Raw genomic sequence first — 17,231 nt, forward strand, 5'->3', positions numbered from 1 at the left:
TTCATCTGTAGGCATTTATGTCATCCTCTGTGGATACGGGAATGGCCCTTTAGAGAAAAAAACAAGCAAGTTCTTTAAAACTTTGGATCAGATATATCCGTAAGTTGTTGTCCTAAAATTGTCTTTTCCCATTCAGAAAGCTGCTGTACAAATCCTCTGTTTGGCCTCATATTTGTTTTGCACTTAAGAACATGATTCCAAGCTTCCTGAAAAAAAAGTAATCTTAGATGAAACAGAGGATCAAATTTTTCTTCTCTCTATTTCTCAATATATGTAGTATTTTTTCACTCAGATCACCATGTACAATACATCCATATAAACACATATAAAAAATATTTATCACTATTCAAAAAGTTATCCGTATCATGACATCACTGAATTTGGTCTTCTGAAAATTTAGTAATCTGAATGTATAAGTATTTTCTCATTACCTGGAGTGTGCATTTTCTATAATGGATGATATATGCTATTAACAGAGCACTGCTGCGGCTAATCCCTAGCTTGGAAAAAACAAGAACGGCGCCATTTGTTGTCATGTGAGAATCTAAGAAAAGAAGAAAAAGTTATCAACGTGTAATCCGGTTATTCAGATTTTTATGCATGTGTGCAGTAACACCAGTATTCACTACTTCTCCTACTTCTCTCTCTGGTACTTCAATATAATCATGGAAATTTTATTAAAATTTAATATTAAAACTAAGGCCCTATGTAGTGAAACACAGCAGAAAAAAAAAAAAACTTTTCCACAGTAGGTTTTTTTCACTACGTGGGGCCTTAGCCTAAGGGTCCATTCAACATGGAGGAAAATGGTGATGAATCTGGTGTGCAATTTCAGCGCTGAAAAAAAGTCTCCCATTGACTTCAATGGGTTCCTTTTTTTTTCAGCGCTGAAATTGCACACCAAATTCCTTACCATTTTCCTCTGTGTGAATGGACTCGCAAGGGGTTTTCTGGGCCTTTAAGAATCAATCAAACTGATCCTCAATGGATTACCTCTCCTAAAGGATAAATTAGGCCTTATGCACACAACCGTAGTCTTTATCTGCAATTGTGGATAAAAGTACAATCTAGAGCTGGACGATTTTCCTGCAAATTAAGGGTGCATTCACACTGAGTAAACGCTAGCTTATTCTGAACGTAAAACACGTTCAGAATAAGCGGCGTCTAAAGCAGCTCCATTCATTTCTATGGGAGCGGGGATACGAGCGCTCCCCATAGAAATGAATGGGCTGCTTCTTTCACTCCGTGCAGTCCCATTGAAGTGAATGGGGAGTGCCGGCGTGTACGCTCCGGCATGAGCAGAGCTTGCCGTATACGCCGGCACTCCCCATTCACTTCAATGGGACTGCACGGAGTGAAAGAAGCAGCCCATTCATTTCTATGGGGAGCGCTCGTATCCCCGCTCCCATAGAAATGAATGGAGCTGCTTTAGACGCCGCTTATTCTGAACGTGTTTTACGTTCAGAATAAGCTAGCGTTTACTCAGTGTGAATTCACCCTAAAATCGATTTTCGATTTTAATCTTAATTTTCTTGTTATTGTTTAAAGACAAAAAAACCCCAAAACCTAAAGCTCAGTGAGTCTATATACAGACCTTCTTGTCGGGCTCCATTGTAACTAAATAGCTCCCACAATCTTGAAACGCGGGAGCCGTTCGGAAGTTGGAGGAAAAGGGTATTGAGAGCAACAATTATGGAAATCGTGGTGCATCCGCACCGCGATTTTTACTACTCTGCCCTGACATTAAAATGTCATGATTTTTCACGTCGTGGAAATACAGCAGGCAAATCATTGCATTTACGTCCCATCTGGCCCGGCTTCAAGGAGTTTTCCAAGCTTTTCATATTAATGACCTAACCTTAGACTAAGTAAGCAATATTAAATTGGTTGTGGTCTGACACCTGGCTATTCTCAGTGTCCTCCAGAGCTGGAATTATATAGTGACCAAACAAACAGCCTCTTTGACATATCATCAAAAAATTAAATATTGTTAAATTTAGAAACATTTTTTATTTTAGTTTTTATTACTATTCACATTTGAAAATGTTGAATTTTTCCTGTTTTCACACTGGGCACAATAGGTTAATACTCTTCTGAAACTCAGTTAACAGCTGTACTGCATAAATTGGGAAAGAATAAGGGCTCGTTCACATCTGCGGCCCGGTCTCCGTACTTAGGTTTCCGTTTCCTGCCTAAAACACAGGCAGGATACGGAGACCTGCAGGAGACTTTCTCACCCATTCATTTGAATGGGTGAGAAAGCTGTCCGGCCGTGCGCGGCGGTGAGCGTTTTGCGCTCTCCGCCGTGAAACCGGGTTTTATAATCCGGACACAGAGTCGGACATGCAGTACTCTGTGTCCGGATAAAAAAATCCGGTTTCACGGCGGAGAGCGCAAAACGCTCACCGCCGCGCACGGCCGGACCCGGTCTATGGTTTCCGTCTTCTGGCATGCAGAAGATGGAAACCATAGAACGGAGACCCCAGACGCAGGTGTGAACCCAGCGTCAACTGCATATTTTATTATAATTAGAGGTAAGGGTTATTAAATGATACACTCAGATAAGGCTCTCTATGCACCTTCCCATTTTGGCAGACTACTATGTGCGGGTAGCTTTAGAAAAAAGACTGAATTGACAAGCCAAGTACAACCATATTTACCTATAAATTGACAACCACTTGGAAAAGATTGAAGAAGATCTGAATCACATGAATCAGGCACTGGAATGTGTAATAACTGACCAGTTGGCAAAGAACTGAAAAATGTAAATTTAAAACAAGTTGAAAAACAAAGACAAAATGTGAAACAATACCTTTATTTATATATTTTATTATATATTTAATATGTATTATATCTTTGTATTATATATCTTTGTGATTTAACCCTTAAGTACTATCATAATGTCTATTAGAGATGAGTGAGTACTATTCGAAACGGCCGTTTCGAATAGCACGCTCCCATAGGAATGAATGGACGCAGCCAGCACGCAGCCGGGACCGGCGTCTTGTTGCTTAACCCCCTGCTCGCATTCATTCCTATGGGAGCGTGCTATTCGAAACATCTTACAACCACAAATTTAAATGTATTTTATTGAGATTTTAAGTGATAGGCCACACAGTAGCAGATAATTGTGAAGTGGAAGGAAAATGATACATGGTTTTTAAAATTTTAATCAAATAACAATCTGAAAAAAGTGTGATGAACGAAAGTAAAATCAAGTGCAATAATTGTGAACAAAATGTCTTCAGAATTAACTTAGTTAAGAGTCCAGCTGTGTGTAATTTAGTCTCATTATAAATATACCTGTTCTGTGAAGGGCTCAGTGGTTTGTTACGTGAAACGTGATGCATTTTTTGATGCATTTTTTTTTACATGTGTAAAAAATTTCATTGAAGTCAATGGGAGTGTTATTTTTACATGGGTATTCTATACACGTGTATTATGCCAAAATGCACTCGCGTTATCTCCATGTGCACGGGCCCTTAGAGGACACTAGTGAACAAACCGCTAAGGGCTCGTTCACATCTGTGCCCAGGGTCTCCGCTTTCAGGTTTCCGTTTCCTGCCTGAAACTGGGAAGGAGACGAAAACCTGCAGGCATTTTTCAAACCCATTCAAAAGAATGGGTTTGAAAAGTGTCCGGCCGTGAGCGCCGGTGCACGTTTTGTACTCTCTGCCGCAAAACATTTTTTTTTTTTTTTAACCCGGACACAAAGTCAGACATGCAGGACTTTGTGTCCGGTTTAAAAAAAACTCTTTCGCCATGGAGAGCACAAAACGCTCCCCGGTGCTCACGACCGAACACGGTCTGACAGGTTTCCGTCTTCTGCAGGCAGAAGACGGAAACCTAAGAACGGAGATCGGCTGGTGTGAACCCAGCGTCAGTCCATCTCCACCATCAGGAGCTCTGGTGAAAACTTCTGGAGGCCAATTTTGCTTGGTTGGGAATGCGCCGGATGCTTAGTGCTGTTTACCATAGTGTGCAGGGGTGTCTGGTTTCTGGAACTTACTATCTGTCTCAGTACTGCATTTGTTCATAACACTGACTCTCTAAGTCCACAGTTATGTTGGGGGTCTATAGCTTATACCAAAAAGTATTTTTGCAGTGGACACATACTTATGAAATTCTACTTACAAAGATTCCACATCCTCACAATCTTCCCTCACATTTAGCTCTTTCACACTCACTTTCATGCCACTTTTGACATAAATACACATTCCACCTCCCTTCCTTTTAGCTCTGTCCTTCCCACATTCCAAGAGCCAAACATTGTTTTAACTTTTCTATGAACAGAGCCATATGAGGGCTTATTTTTTGTAGGACAAATTTTACTTCGTAATGGGCAACAGGGTAGGTTCGAATCCTGCCAAGGACAACGTCTGCAAGGAGTTTGTATGTTCTCCCTGTGTTTGCGTGGATTTCCTCCCATACTCCAAAGACATACTGATAGGGAAAAATGTACATTGTGATCCCTATATGGGGCTCTTAATCTACATTAAAAGTAAAAAAAAAATTAAATTTACTTCATAATGGCATTATTTAATATTCCATGCAATGTAATAGGAAGCTAGAATAAAATTCAGAAAGGAGTGGAATAGAAAAAACTGCAATTGCTTTGCAATTTTCTTATGGGTTTTGCTTTTTTTGTGTTCACTGTGTGGTACAAACGAGACAATACCTATATTCTGTGAGACAGTACGATTACAGCAATGCCAATTGTGTTTTTCCGCGTTTCGTATTTATAGTAACCCTTTTTAAAAAGTTTGAACAATTGAAACATTTTTTTGCGTTGCTAAATTGTAACACCTGTAACATTTTTATACATCTGTTTATGGAGCTGCGTAAATTATCTTTTTTTTGCCTGACAAGAAGTAGATTTTAGTGATAGAAAAGTGGTGGCGGCATTCACAGTACAAGAATCTACTTTATTAGTAAATGTATATGTTACAATCTATAGTCAGCACAGGGATGGGATGTGAGTAAGGGTCCATTCACACAATGGAAAATGGTGAGGAATTTGGTGTGGAATTTCAGCGCTGAAAAAAAAGCCTCCCATTCAGTTCAATGGGTTCCTTTTTCTGCTAGGGTCTAGCCTGGGGTCTAGGTGTTTAATATTCTAATTTCCCCAGTTATTACTTACAGATTTGTAGGCTCTAGTGAGACATTAACATGGGATTTAATCTTCAAATCTTTTTGTATGTGTCTGTCATTTGCTTGTCGTAGATCCCCAATGTATAGCAAACCTGGTATGATTTCAATAGGATAAGGTTGAAATTCATCAATTTCCTGTAGGAGATTCAAACAAATATAACTTAGCTAAGCAGATTGTATAGGCTATACCAGGGGTAGGGAACGTACGCTCTCCAGCTGTTGCAAAACTACAACTCCCAGCATGCATACTTGCTCTGCTGTTCTTGGAACTCCCATGGAAGTGAATGGAGCATGCTGGGATTTGTAGTTTCACAGCAGCTGGAGAGCCGAAGGTTCCCTACCCCTGGGCTATACAGATTGAGTATATAAGAACTGCACAACCTACCTTCGCAGCATCCAATCCAGTCCATGACCTGCTCGCTAAGCATGTGAAGACTTGTTCATAAACTATTGCACCAGTATCCCTACACTGGACAGGTAGTATAGGAATATTTGGGATACCAAACCAATGGCCAAGACCCTGCTGGTGGTTTAGTGTCCAAAGATCCCTTTAAAGCAGAACTAAATTTGATTTTTTTTTTCAGAAATTCATAGTTCAGATGAAGATAACCAACTTTATACAGTACTATGCTTTACATAATAAAGTTGCCTGTTTCTTCAGTTACTTGACTCCTTCTGCCACGGATCAAATCTGTGTAATAGATCTCCATGGAGAAAAGAGCAGGAGGTAAATAAGAGCTCCTCAGAGAGACGTCTGCAATATAGAGAGAACGTGTTCTTTTCACAACACAGTTGGGTTATCAGGATTTACTGTTTAGCCATTTCCTGATAGGAATGATTTAATACTTTAGACAACCTTTCTGTCTCTCTCCTTATCTTCCCCATTCCCCTTTCAATATTGTAAACTGACACTGTTTATGTATGGACTACGGGACAGGTAGGGGCAGATTTATTAAGAATGGTGTATCAAACACCAGTCCAAAGGCCCCCACTGGCGCAGGAAACTAGTAATTGATGAAAAGACTTGAGTTTTTTCATAAATCTGCCTTATGTTCCTATTAGGAACTGGTGTAGTTTTTCCATTATAACTCGAGTCATAGCGAATATGTCTGGCCCAGACATCCCAGTCCTGTGCCCAAATCCGTACCATGTGGCGAGTGAGGCACAGAATGGGAGTTGTAGCACACATGGTGTACTACACCATCGCCCATTTACGCCACAAAACTGGTGTAGAGAGATTAACAAATCTCCTCCAGTGACTCTTCTTTTAGTGAAAGTTTGTTCTCTTCATCTGCACTACTGATTTATGAAAATAGAAATAAAAGTTTACTTACATTTTAAGCAGAGGAAAATGTGGTGGGTTGTATTAGAGAAGGGGGTACCTTGTTGGTTAATAACAAACACACACACAAACAGATCAACGTATCCACTGAACAATGCCTTTAACCCATTAGTGACCAAAGTATAGACTTTCTATGTCATTCTCTAATAAGCCTTATTCTGTGGAATCTCACAGCCAGGTACCTAATGCTCCTAATACCAGCAAACCTTTACCACAAGTTAAAGTCCACTAGGAGGACAAATAAAATTGTATTACAAAAAAGTGAAATAAAGTGGGTTTTTTTTTTGTTTTTTTTAAAGAACGCAGTTAAAAATCACAGCAACATATTAATTCCCCATGCCAAAATGCTTAATAAATTAAATATTAAACATAACAAAATCAAAACATAACACACATATTGGATATTGATGTGTCTGTAAGGACCAGGACAATAACATGGTAATTTTATGTTGCCTGCATGCTGAATGGCATAAAAAAATAAAAATAAAAAAAAAAGTTTTTTTTGTCTGTTAGCCATTGAAAAAGCATTATATAAAGTGATCAAAAAGCGTTATGTTCCCCAAAATGGCATCAATAAAAATGTCACACAATTCCGTTAACAAAAAATTATAGGTCTTGGAAGTGGTGATGGAAAAAAAAACAAAAAGAGTTTTTACTTTGTAAAAGTACAGTAGTAAAAGTTAAAAAAAAAAACAACAAAACTATACAAATTTGGTATCAATTTAATCGTAATGAGCCAGTGAATAAATTTATCAGGATATTTAATCCAAACGGCGAATAGAAAATAGAACCAATACACACTACAGCTTGTCCCGCATAAAAACTTATATAGTTACATTGAAAAATAAAAAAGTTATAGGACTTAATGTCACAATAGAAAAACACAAAGGATATGTTCACACACAGATTTTTGCAGGCAGATTTTGACACAGAATCCGCCTCAAAATCCGTCTGCAAAAACATCTCCCATCGGTATCCAGTAGTGGCTAGCCACTTGGAAAAGTCACACGGCGGAAAAGGTTTCTATCGTGTGATCATACCCAAAAAATGATTTGGTCATCAAGGCCTAGAAGAAGGCATTAAAGAAGGCCACTTAAAGTGTTAAATATGATTCTTCTCCCTATCCTGTAAATAGAAACATAGCATGTTGTGTATACTCATGCAAAATTCCGTGAGAATTTACCTGGGGCATCCAAAACACTTTCTGAGACCTAAAGAAGTGGTAATATCCAGAAAATTCTTCATAACCCCCTTTCAGCACCAGCACTGGAAGACGAGTGACTTGTGACATGACCTTCGCACACTGTATTGCTGGGCCTGTGAAATGTGAAAATACTTGTTCACTGCTCCCATTTTATTGAAGTAGCCGACAAAGTAACCAGAGCCGTCCAGGTATAAAGTGTCAGTCATTCTTTTAATGTATTCATTTAATTTGTCCCAAGGGTGTCCCTAAACATGAGATGAAAATCTCACAGCTGGAGAGGCTTTAAACCTCCACCTGAGGAAGATCAACCCTCCTTCTTCAAGAGATATAGCTGAAAACATTAATATGTGCCCATAAAAATGCAATGGCGGGGGGACATATAATGTACAGGTGACTGAAGTAGGATTATACTGTGTGGGAGCACATGAAAAATGAATGAGAATGGGCGGAGTCAACATAAAAGTGGGCAGAGCTAAATTCACCACGGTGTGCTGCTCGCGACGCACATCTTGTCCCTCCTGATCTTCAAAAGTTGGGAGGTATGCCTAAAGCCATCAGAAAATACATATTTCCGATGGCTTTAGCCGCTGAGAAGCCGGGCTACTGTCTGCAGCAGCACTATTCAGCTGGAACGCATGCCTTTATGGACGCGTGTTCCAAACTGAATGGGGTCACCGCAACATGAGGAACTGTATTGCGGGGTCACAGCATTAAAAAGGTTGAGAACCACTGATCTAGAGAGTTGTAAAAGAAAAGTGAGACAGATGCCCATGGCAGCCAATCCGATTTGAGCAGTGGCGCAACTCGGAATGGCGGGGCCCCGTGGCAAACTTTTGATATGGGCCCCCCCGACTGACACTGAGGACAGCGACCGACCCCCCCTCCCGCATTCCTGCGCACTCTATTATGCCCCATAGTGGCCCCTGCACACAGTATTATGCCCCATAGTGGCCCCTCCACACAGTATTATGCCCCATAGTGGACCCAGTACACAGTATTATGTCCCATAGGGGCCTCTGAACACAGTATTATGCCCCATAGTGGCCCCAGTACACAGTATTATGTCCCATAGTGGCCCCTACACACACTATTATGCCCATAGTGGCCCCTGCACACAGTATTATGCCCCATAGTGGCCCCAGTACACAGTATTATGCCCCATAGTGTCCCCCTGAACACAGTATTATGCCCCATAGTGGCCCCCTGCACACATTATTATGCCCCATAGTGGCCCCAGTACACAGTATTATGTCCCATAGTGGCCCCTACACAAACTATTATGCCCATAGTGGCCCCTGCGCACAGTGTTATACCCCATATTGGCCCCTGCACACAGTATTATGCCCCATATTGGCCCAGGTACACAGTATTATGCCCCATAGTGGCCCCCTGCACACAGTATTATGCCCCATAGTGGCCTCCTGCACACAGTATTATGCCCCATAGTGGCCCCCCACACACAGTATTATGCCCCATAGTGGCCCCCTGCACACAGTATTATGCCCCATAGTGGCCCCTGCACACAGTATTATGCCCCATAGTGGCCCCCTGCACACAGTATTATGCCCCATAGTGGCCCCTGCACACAGTATAATGTCCCTTACTGGCCCCTGCACACAGTATTATACCCCATAGTGGCCTCTGCACACAGTATTATGCCCCATAGTGGCCCCAGTACACAGTATTATGTCCCATAGTGGCCCCTACACACACTATTATGCCCCACTGTGGACCACCCATGAACAATTATTAAACTCAGTGGTCTTTTAGACCCCAGAGTATAATAATTGGAGACTGAGGGGGGATACAAACATAAAAAACACTGTCACTTACCTATCCCCGGCTCCGCTGCAGTCCTTGGTGGTGTCAGCCATCTTCAATGACGTCCGGACGTCACATGACCCGGGACGCAGGTCCCGGTCAAGTGACGTCACGAACGTCACACAACTAGGCCTGAAGCTTGTATGGAGCAGTAACTGTGTTTTTTATGTTCCCTTACCTCTCCTGGGCCTCCAATCATTATACTTAGGGGTCTGAAAAGATCCCCCCCACCCCCGAGTATAATAATAGTGTTTGTGGGGCCCGTGGCGTCACTTACCAATCCTGGCCCCAGGATCAGTAAATAAATAGGGCCCGTTACCGGCTGGAGTAACTCCAGCCGGTAATGGCCTATTAAGAAAAAAAAGAACACAGCGGTAACGGCTGTCGCTGGGCCCCTAATGTCCGGGGCCCTGTGGCAGCTGCTACCGCTGCTATCCCGGTAGTTACGCCACTGGATTTGAGCTATCATCTGTCCAATTGCCCTTTTGAAAAATACTAATCTGCTTCTTGTTATAGGCAACCCCTCCTCTGTACCCTCACATGTAGGATTATGTAGTAAAATGCACAACTTGCTACTGCACATAAAAATAAAAAGAAGAGCAAATTAAAAGCTTTGGATCCTAGAGATTGTGTTGCCCAAGCTGATTTTCCACTGATATAATACTAGATCATATTATGGTTACAAATCCTGCAATGTGAAGACTGGATGTAATGGCTGATAACAGAGAACAGTGAGTGAGTGCTGTGTATACGTATATCAACAATCCTCTGCTAATATCTGATAACACAGCTCTGAACACTGTCAGCTCGCATGCACATGAGGCATCTGCTAAAACTGAGAGTGTAGAAGATAGAGACAATGGGGCAGAGATTTATTAAAATGGTCTACAAGCAAAACTGTCTTAGTTGCCAATAGCAACCAGTCACAATGCAGCTTTAATTTCTCAGGAGTAGAATACAAAATTAAAACTGCGCTGTGATTGGTTGGTATGAGCAACTAAGACAGTTTTACTTTTCAGTTTCTGTTCCTTGTTGGACATATCGGTGGACTTATCAGGAAAAGGGAGGAACTTGACTAAGTGGGTAGTGCTTAATATGTCACACCGTGCACTAAAAAAATGTGCCAAAATTATGACAATTTATTTGTTGCACCAGCACCACGTAACCAGTGAGACCAATCAATGGCCTCATCGGTCACTGGCAAGGGAGTGATGACGTCACCCTCCGGATGTGCCTACAGTGGCCCAGTGATGTCTAGCAAGGTCAGAATCTTTACGAATGCGTTCCCAGGTATCCAATATACCTATGTACCAAATAAGGAAACATTCACTTTTATGGTATAGATTGAATATTACTACCTACCTTCAACGTCTAAAGAATCTGTTCGACTATCATACACTACAAGGTACTTCATGCAATCCAATTCTATAGACGCAGGTAATACGAAGCACATGTCTTCATTCTATAGAAAAAAAAAAACCAAAAACATAAGATTACATTGTACTGTACATGGTGTGGGGAATCGCTCAGTTAGATGCTTGTAGCAGTGCAGGAAACAGGAACACAGACACTGGATTGCACACAAGTTCAGGCTTTATTCACATATAACGCATACACTGCTTTTGCAAAGCCACAGGATAAACAAAACAAAATCCTTCTCGGCTGAGAAAACTAACCTAAACGTAAGGAAACTTTTCCCTGACTATATAGGAGACTGGCTACCAGTCTCCCACCTTGGCAATAACAACGGGTGGCACAGTACCTGCTTTGGAGGTCTGGTCTGGACAGTTCAACTCTGTCTGTGTGGTGCCACATTGCTAGTCTTCACACTCAGACTGTTATTAGGGTCTGATTAGTCAGCTGACCTCCCTGGTGTGAATCTTTACCAAGCACCCTTTAGCTGCCTGGCTGGGACATACCTGTCTTCCCAGACCACACCCTTCACTCTCTCACAATCCTATTACTATTATAACGGTGAATGTTTGTGAGTTTGTGTGTTTGGATGTTCGGATGTTTGTTACTCAATCACAGCCAAACAGCTGAATGGATTTGGGTGAAATTTCACACACACCTACATATTTCCCACGAAAGTGCAATAGGCTACTTTAAATGTGGGTCACTCACCCTAAATCGCCACCGTCACCCTCCAAACACCCCTCTGGGCTCGGCTGTACAAGCTGGCATTCTGCCAGTGCTGGTCTGTCCACGCTCCTCCTATTGGTGCAGGGCAGGCTGTGGGCGGGCTATGGAGCCAGGGCTGCAGCACCATAGGTTGAGGGCTGAATGTCGGCGTGCCGATTCACCAGGGACACAGTGAGGAAGATGGCGGCCGCCCACAGGGTCCCGAAGTCGCAGCTATACCACGCTGCCTACACACATCGTGGAGGAGAAGGCTGCTGCACCACACACTACACATACAGGTCCCGGGGGGGGGGGGGGGGCCCGGGGGGGAGGAGGTGTCCCCAGGTCGGTGTCCACAGGTCCCCAGCTTCAGTTCCCCCCCTACATCGTCCCCCGTGTAGTAGCTCTCACCTTTGGCTCTCTCCTCTGCTCCTGTGTCTCCTCCGCTCCACACACTTCTCCTGCTGCCTGTCTGTGTCCTGTATGAAGCACAGCGAGGTCCGGCGTCTGGTTGCTATGATGCCGGGCCTGCTCTGCTACATATACGCCACAGGGACCAGCAGGAGCAGTGTGTGCAGACAGCCATCAGAGGGAGCAGAGGAGAGAGACAAAGGTGAGAGATACTACATGGGGGACGATGTAGGGGGTGGGGGCAGGGATGGGGGAACATGAGACTGGGGGGAAGAGATGGGGGGGCAAGACACTGGGGGCACATGAAGTGAACTGGGGGCAGAGAAGGGGGGACATGAAGCTGGGGGCAGAGATGAGGGGGGACAAGATACTGGGGGCAGAGATGGGGGGGACATGAAGCTGGGGGCAGAGATGCGGGGAAGATACTGGGGGCAGAGATAGGGGGGAAGATACTGGGGGCAGAGATGGGGGGGAAGATACTGGGGGCAGAGATGGGGGGACAAGATACTGGGGGCAGAGATGGGGGGACATGAAGCTGGGGGCAGAGATGGGGGGGAAGATACTGGGGGCAGAGATGGGGGGAGATACTGGGGGCAGAGTTGGGGGGGAAGATACTGGGGGCAGAGATGGGGGTAGATACTGGGGGCAGAGATGGGGGGACAACATACTGGGGGCCGAGATGGGGGGGGACAAGATACTGTGGGCAGAGATGGGGGGGACAAGATACTGGGGGCAGGCCCGCTCTGGCCACAAGTAGAGGGGCGTTGGGGCCCACAGGCCACGCTGCAGGTGGTTTGCACAGGCATCAGGGGGTCGCCGACGAAGTCGCGGGTTATAGATAGTGGTTATATAAGGCTGTGTATGAGGGTGCTCTGCAAGGCTTCATGGCCACTTAGTACAGAGTTGTATGCCCTCCATATGTTGCTGTCCAGATTGTGTATGAAGCCATATCTTTGTAGCTATCCTCCCCTGGGAGCTTTTCTGGTACATTAATAATCTATGGGACATAGTGTGAATTGAGCCTTACATCAGAAGGTTTCAATATTGTCTCTAAATAGACTTATGGCTAACAGAAGTCGTAACATTCAACAAATCTGACATATGCACAAATTTGTACCCCAAAATGTTGTAAACATACACTAGGCATAAAAATGTCTAACAGGCCTAAAAATTGTGCTATATATGCCATGTGAGCCATGCTGTAAGTTAAAGGGGTTGTGTAGTTTCAGCAAATAAATGTTATTGCTTATTTTATGAAAAGTCATACAATTTTCTAATATAGTTTCTTTTTTTTTTTTTTTTTTTTTTAATGTAGATTGTGAGCCCCACATAGAGCTCACAATGTACATTTTTTTTTCCTATCAGTATGTCTTTTTTGGAATATGGGATGGAAATCCATGCAAACACGGGGAGAACATACAAACTCCTTGCAGATGGTTTTTTGCCCTTGGTGGGATTTGAACACCAGGACTCCAGCGCTGCAAGGCTGCAGTGCTAACCACTGAGCCACCGTGTAGCCCCTGTTTCTTTATCAATTCCTTGAAGTTTTCTAGATCTCTGCTTGCTGTCATTCTTTGTTTACTGCTCAGTACAATAAATCAGAATTCTGTCTTCTGTACCTGCTGTGTGTTCATCACATGATCATTGACAGATTTATACCCATTGGAAATAAACAATTAAATACAGCCAGCAGAAATCTAGAAAACTGCGAGGAATTGATACAGAAGGTATATGGGAAAACTGTAGACCTTTTCATTATGCAAACAATAACATTTATTTACTAAAACTGGACATCTTGTTTAATACATTTCATATGTTTAATAGTACCTGCTTAGCTCTCTTTGCAGTAATAATGTGACTCTCATTGTACTCCCTCTTGGAACGTGCATCTATAATATAAAAAGAAATAACTATTTTATTAAATGTATTATTTATTTTTTGCCTGGGGGCTATTTGATAAATTTCTTATCAATAGCTTGATGATAAAAGACATACAGATGTAGCAATTGGTTAAACTGCTGCAGCGTGATATCTTTTCAAAGAAGACACCAAGAACAATGATAAGACATTGGTTTTTGTTGTCTTCTGTGTAAGATGTCATGCTTCACCTGTTTCACCAATTGCAAGTTTGGGTTAACTCCGCTACATTTGTATAGTATATTATAATGAAATATTGTATAATCAAGGCAATACTTCCTTCAGCAATGTGCATGACACATGGGGAGGTAGTAAAAGGGTATTTCCTATTATAAACATTTTGGTACATCCATAGTAAGCCATAATTGCTTAAAAAGGACATAGTTTATTTTATTAAAAAAAATAAATAAATCCAGACTGTGGATAATACTAGGAATGATGGGGGACTCTTGCTGGTTGTGGCTATAGCCACATCTAGTCCCTGGCTGCTGATGCTTTAATTTCTCTTTAAGTAAAACACTGATAGGCCCCGTTCCCACGAAGTAACGCGCCGTTCATTTAGACAGGTATACATGTCAGAGCAGGCGCTTCAAAACAGATCCCATTGACTTCAATGGGTGCTGGCTTATGCGCGCTACACATTGAAATCAATGGGAGGCTTTATAACCCATTGATTTCAATGTTTAGCGCGCGTAAGACTGGCACCCATTGAAGTTAATGGGATCTGTTTTGAAGCGCCTCGCTCTGACAAGTGCATACATGTCTAAATGAGCGGCGCATTACTCTGTGGGAACAGGGCCATAGGGGAAAAGGATGGAAACAGGAATCAATTGCGCTCCTTCTGCTTTAATAGGATTTTGTTGCAAGGCTGTCCTAGATTCTCCTCAAATCCTGGGAAGACTTGCTTGACCCGTTTGGGTACGGAGCTTAAATTATTTGTAGATGCTTGCAAGCGGGGGTCGCATCTGTCCTGGAACCTGGGTCGTGGGGGCTGACTGACCACGTTATACGTAAATACCAAAATGGGCCAAAGGCTCTCAACTCACAGGGATGATGTGCTCCTACTCAGAAATGCAGTCAAACGCCTTGGACTTATTTCAACCAGGCTTTTATTGCAACAGATAATGAGTTTCGGGGTTCAATTGCGTCCAATATCGACGCACCCCTTCATCAGATCTACAGTGCTGGCTGTGACATCAGCCGCCATGTAGTACTAGTAGTAGTACTGATGTCCCAGCCAGTACTGTAGTTCTGTTGAAGGGGTGTGTCTATATTGGACGCAATTGAACCCTGAAACGCGTTATCTGTTGCAATAAAAGCCTGGTTTAAATATGTCCAAGGCATTTGACTGCATGTCTGAGGAGGAGCACATCATCCCTGGGAGTTGACAGCCTTTGGCTCCTTTTGGTATTTACAAGTAAAACACTGAATAATTTTAGCAGGATTTCATCACTGACCATGCGGTTTTCTGTTATTGCATTACTAGTAATTAAACCCAGATGAAATTAATCGTGATTTACTTACAGGGAAATTAAAGCACTGGCGCCTGGCACTGAATGCAGCTATGACACTGCTCTTACTGCAATTTTTCAAATACTTACCCAAAAGACATAAGTAATTTGGTTCAGCGAGCCTAGAAAATTTAGTGGATTGGTTCAGAATGTTGTAGAGTTCTGTTGCTGTACATAAAACCAACTCAGCCATGATCCTGGAACAAAAAAAGCTTTATTTTTAAAGTTAAAAATGTAAGGACTACTTCTAACATTCAGGCATAATGGATTAAGGGATTAAGACATGTGTCTGTATGTGTGAGTGTGTATATGACAAAATCTCACACTATTGATCCTATCAATAGCGTGTCTGAACAGCGCAAAAAATCTTAAAATATGGGATTATACGTTGCAAATTACTCCCCTATCAGGTCTGAATCTTGTTAACAACTATAAACCCCCTACATAATGGCAAATGTTCTTAAGATTCTTTGTGCTGTTCAGACAGGCTATTGATAGGATCTGTACCTATATCAGAATTTAAACCCAATAAGGGAGAAACTCACAGCTGATACTCCTATACTTCAGGTTGATCTAGGGTCAAACAATACAGGATTGGTTGGTCAGTCTGTCTGAAAAAGAGACACTGACAATGACAAAAAAATTTGTGTTTGGACCTAAATCAATGAAACATAGGAAGGTGTAATTTGCATGAGAAATAGAGGCAATACAACTACAGCATATATCTCGGTCTTATTTTCATGTAGAGTGAGTTTTAATTTTAATACACTTATAATTAAAAGTTACATTTTAGGTTACTCCTGAACAGTGATTTAAATGTGTACAACATGTGTTACATTCTGTTTCTGAATGTATTTATGTGAGTTTCACAGCTTGTATATGCACAGCCAAGACACTGTACTTTGGTGGCCTCAGGTTCCGATCCAAAATACGGGGTAGCCGCGTCTGAATGCCAATGCAGTTCACTGGCATCCAGTCACGGCACTGCGTTCTGGATTAGGCCCAAATGAATGGGCCTAGTCTGGAGTGTCTTCAGGCAGATTCATGAGGCGCAATCCGCCTGAAGAATGAGCATGTCCGTTCTTTATTCTGGGAGCCAGAACAAATGGCTCCCGGAAAAAAAGAAACGACCGGCTCCCATTGAAATCGGTGGGAGCCGTGTTTTTGGTCAGGATTTTGAGGCGAATTCGACCTCAAAATCCTGACCAAAAAACTGTGTGAACTCAGCGTAAGTCTAGAGATGGGCTTTGGGTTTCTGCTGCAAGTAGCCCCATTCAATGTTGCTGACCAGAGTGTGGCCACCAAACACAGTGTCACATGCCAAACCTGCAGCAAGATAGGGAAGGGTGCTTTTATTTTCGGCAGCTGAAAGAAAGCTGCATTCTGCAGTACCTCGTATTCCTAGATTGGAGTCATTGTTCAGTGTGAGAGTAGATGCGTATCATCATAAAGTTACATGAAGAAAATTTTCAAAATCCCCACCATCAATTTCAGCACAGAAGCAATGTATGTCATGCACGAGAAATAGAATTGTACTGTGTATATTGTAATGATGTGAGTACTTACGATGATAAGCTACACTACACAGGTCCCTTGTTTATCAGTCCGCTCACACTCGCAGCCCCAACACATCCGAGCACTTCATTCTCGTTGCTAGTAACGCCCTGTTGGTTGCTATGGGGTGAGTAACAGAGGCAAACGTGACACATATCGCACTTTACGGCAATGCTTTTATTGAAGCTTTATAAAACAT

At 42.6% G+C, this 17,231-nt stretch overlaps 1 protein-coding gene across 1 annotated transcript; it reads right to left on the bottom strand.

The window, feature by feature from the left end:
* Positions 1-74: 74 nt before the first annotated feature.
* On the bottom strand, positions 75-17,159 carry STYXL1 (serine/threonine/tyrosine interacting like 1). The gene is made up of 9 exons (XM_075262768.1): positions 17,045-17,159; positions 15,569-15,675; positions 13,878-13,939; positions 10,881-10,980; positions 7,677-7,810; positions 5,141-5,286; positions 2,661-2,755; positions 432-544; positions 75-206 (listed from the first exon to the last, which is right to left on the bottom strand). Exons 2-9 carry the CDS (start codon positions 15,669-15,671, stop codon positions 75-77), a joined length of 885 nt encoding a protein of 294 aa, XP_075118869.1. The 5' UTR covers positions 15,672-15,675; positions 17,045-17,159.
* Positions 17,160-17,231: the final 72 nt, after the last annotated feature.

Source organism: Leptodactylus fuscus, chromosome 2 (assembly GCF_031893055.1).
Source record: "Leptodactylus fuscus isolate aLepFus1 chromosome 2, aLepFus1.hap2, whole genome shotgun sequence".
Classification (NCBI taxonomy): Eukaryota; Metazoa; Chordata; class Amphibia; order Anura; family Leptodactylidae; genus Leptodactylus; species Leptodactylus fuscus.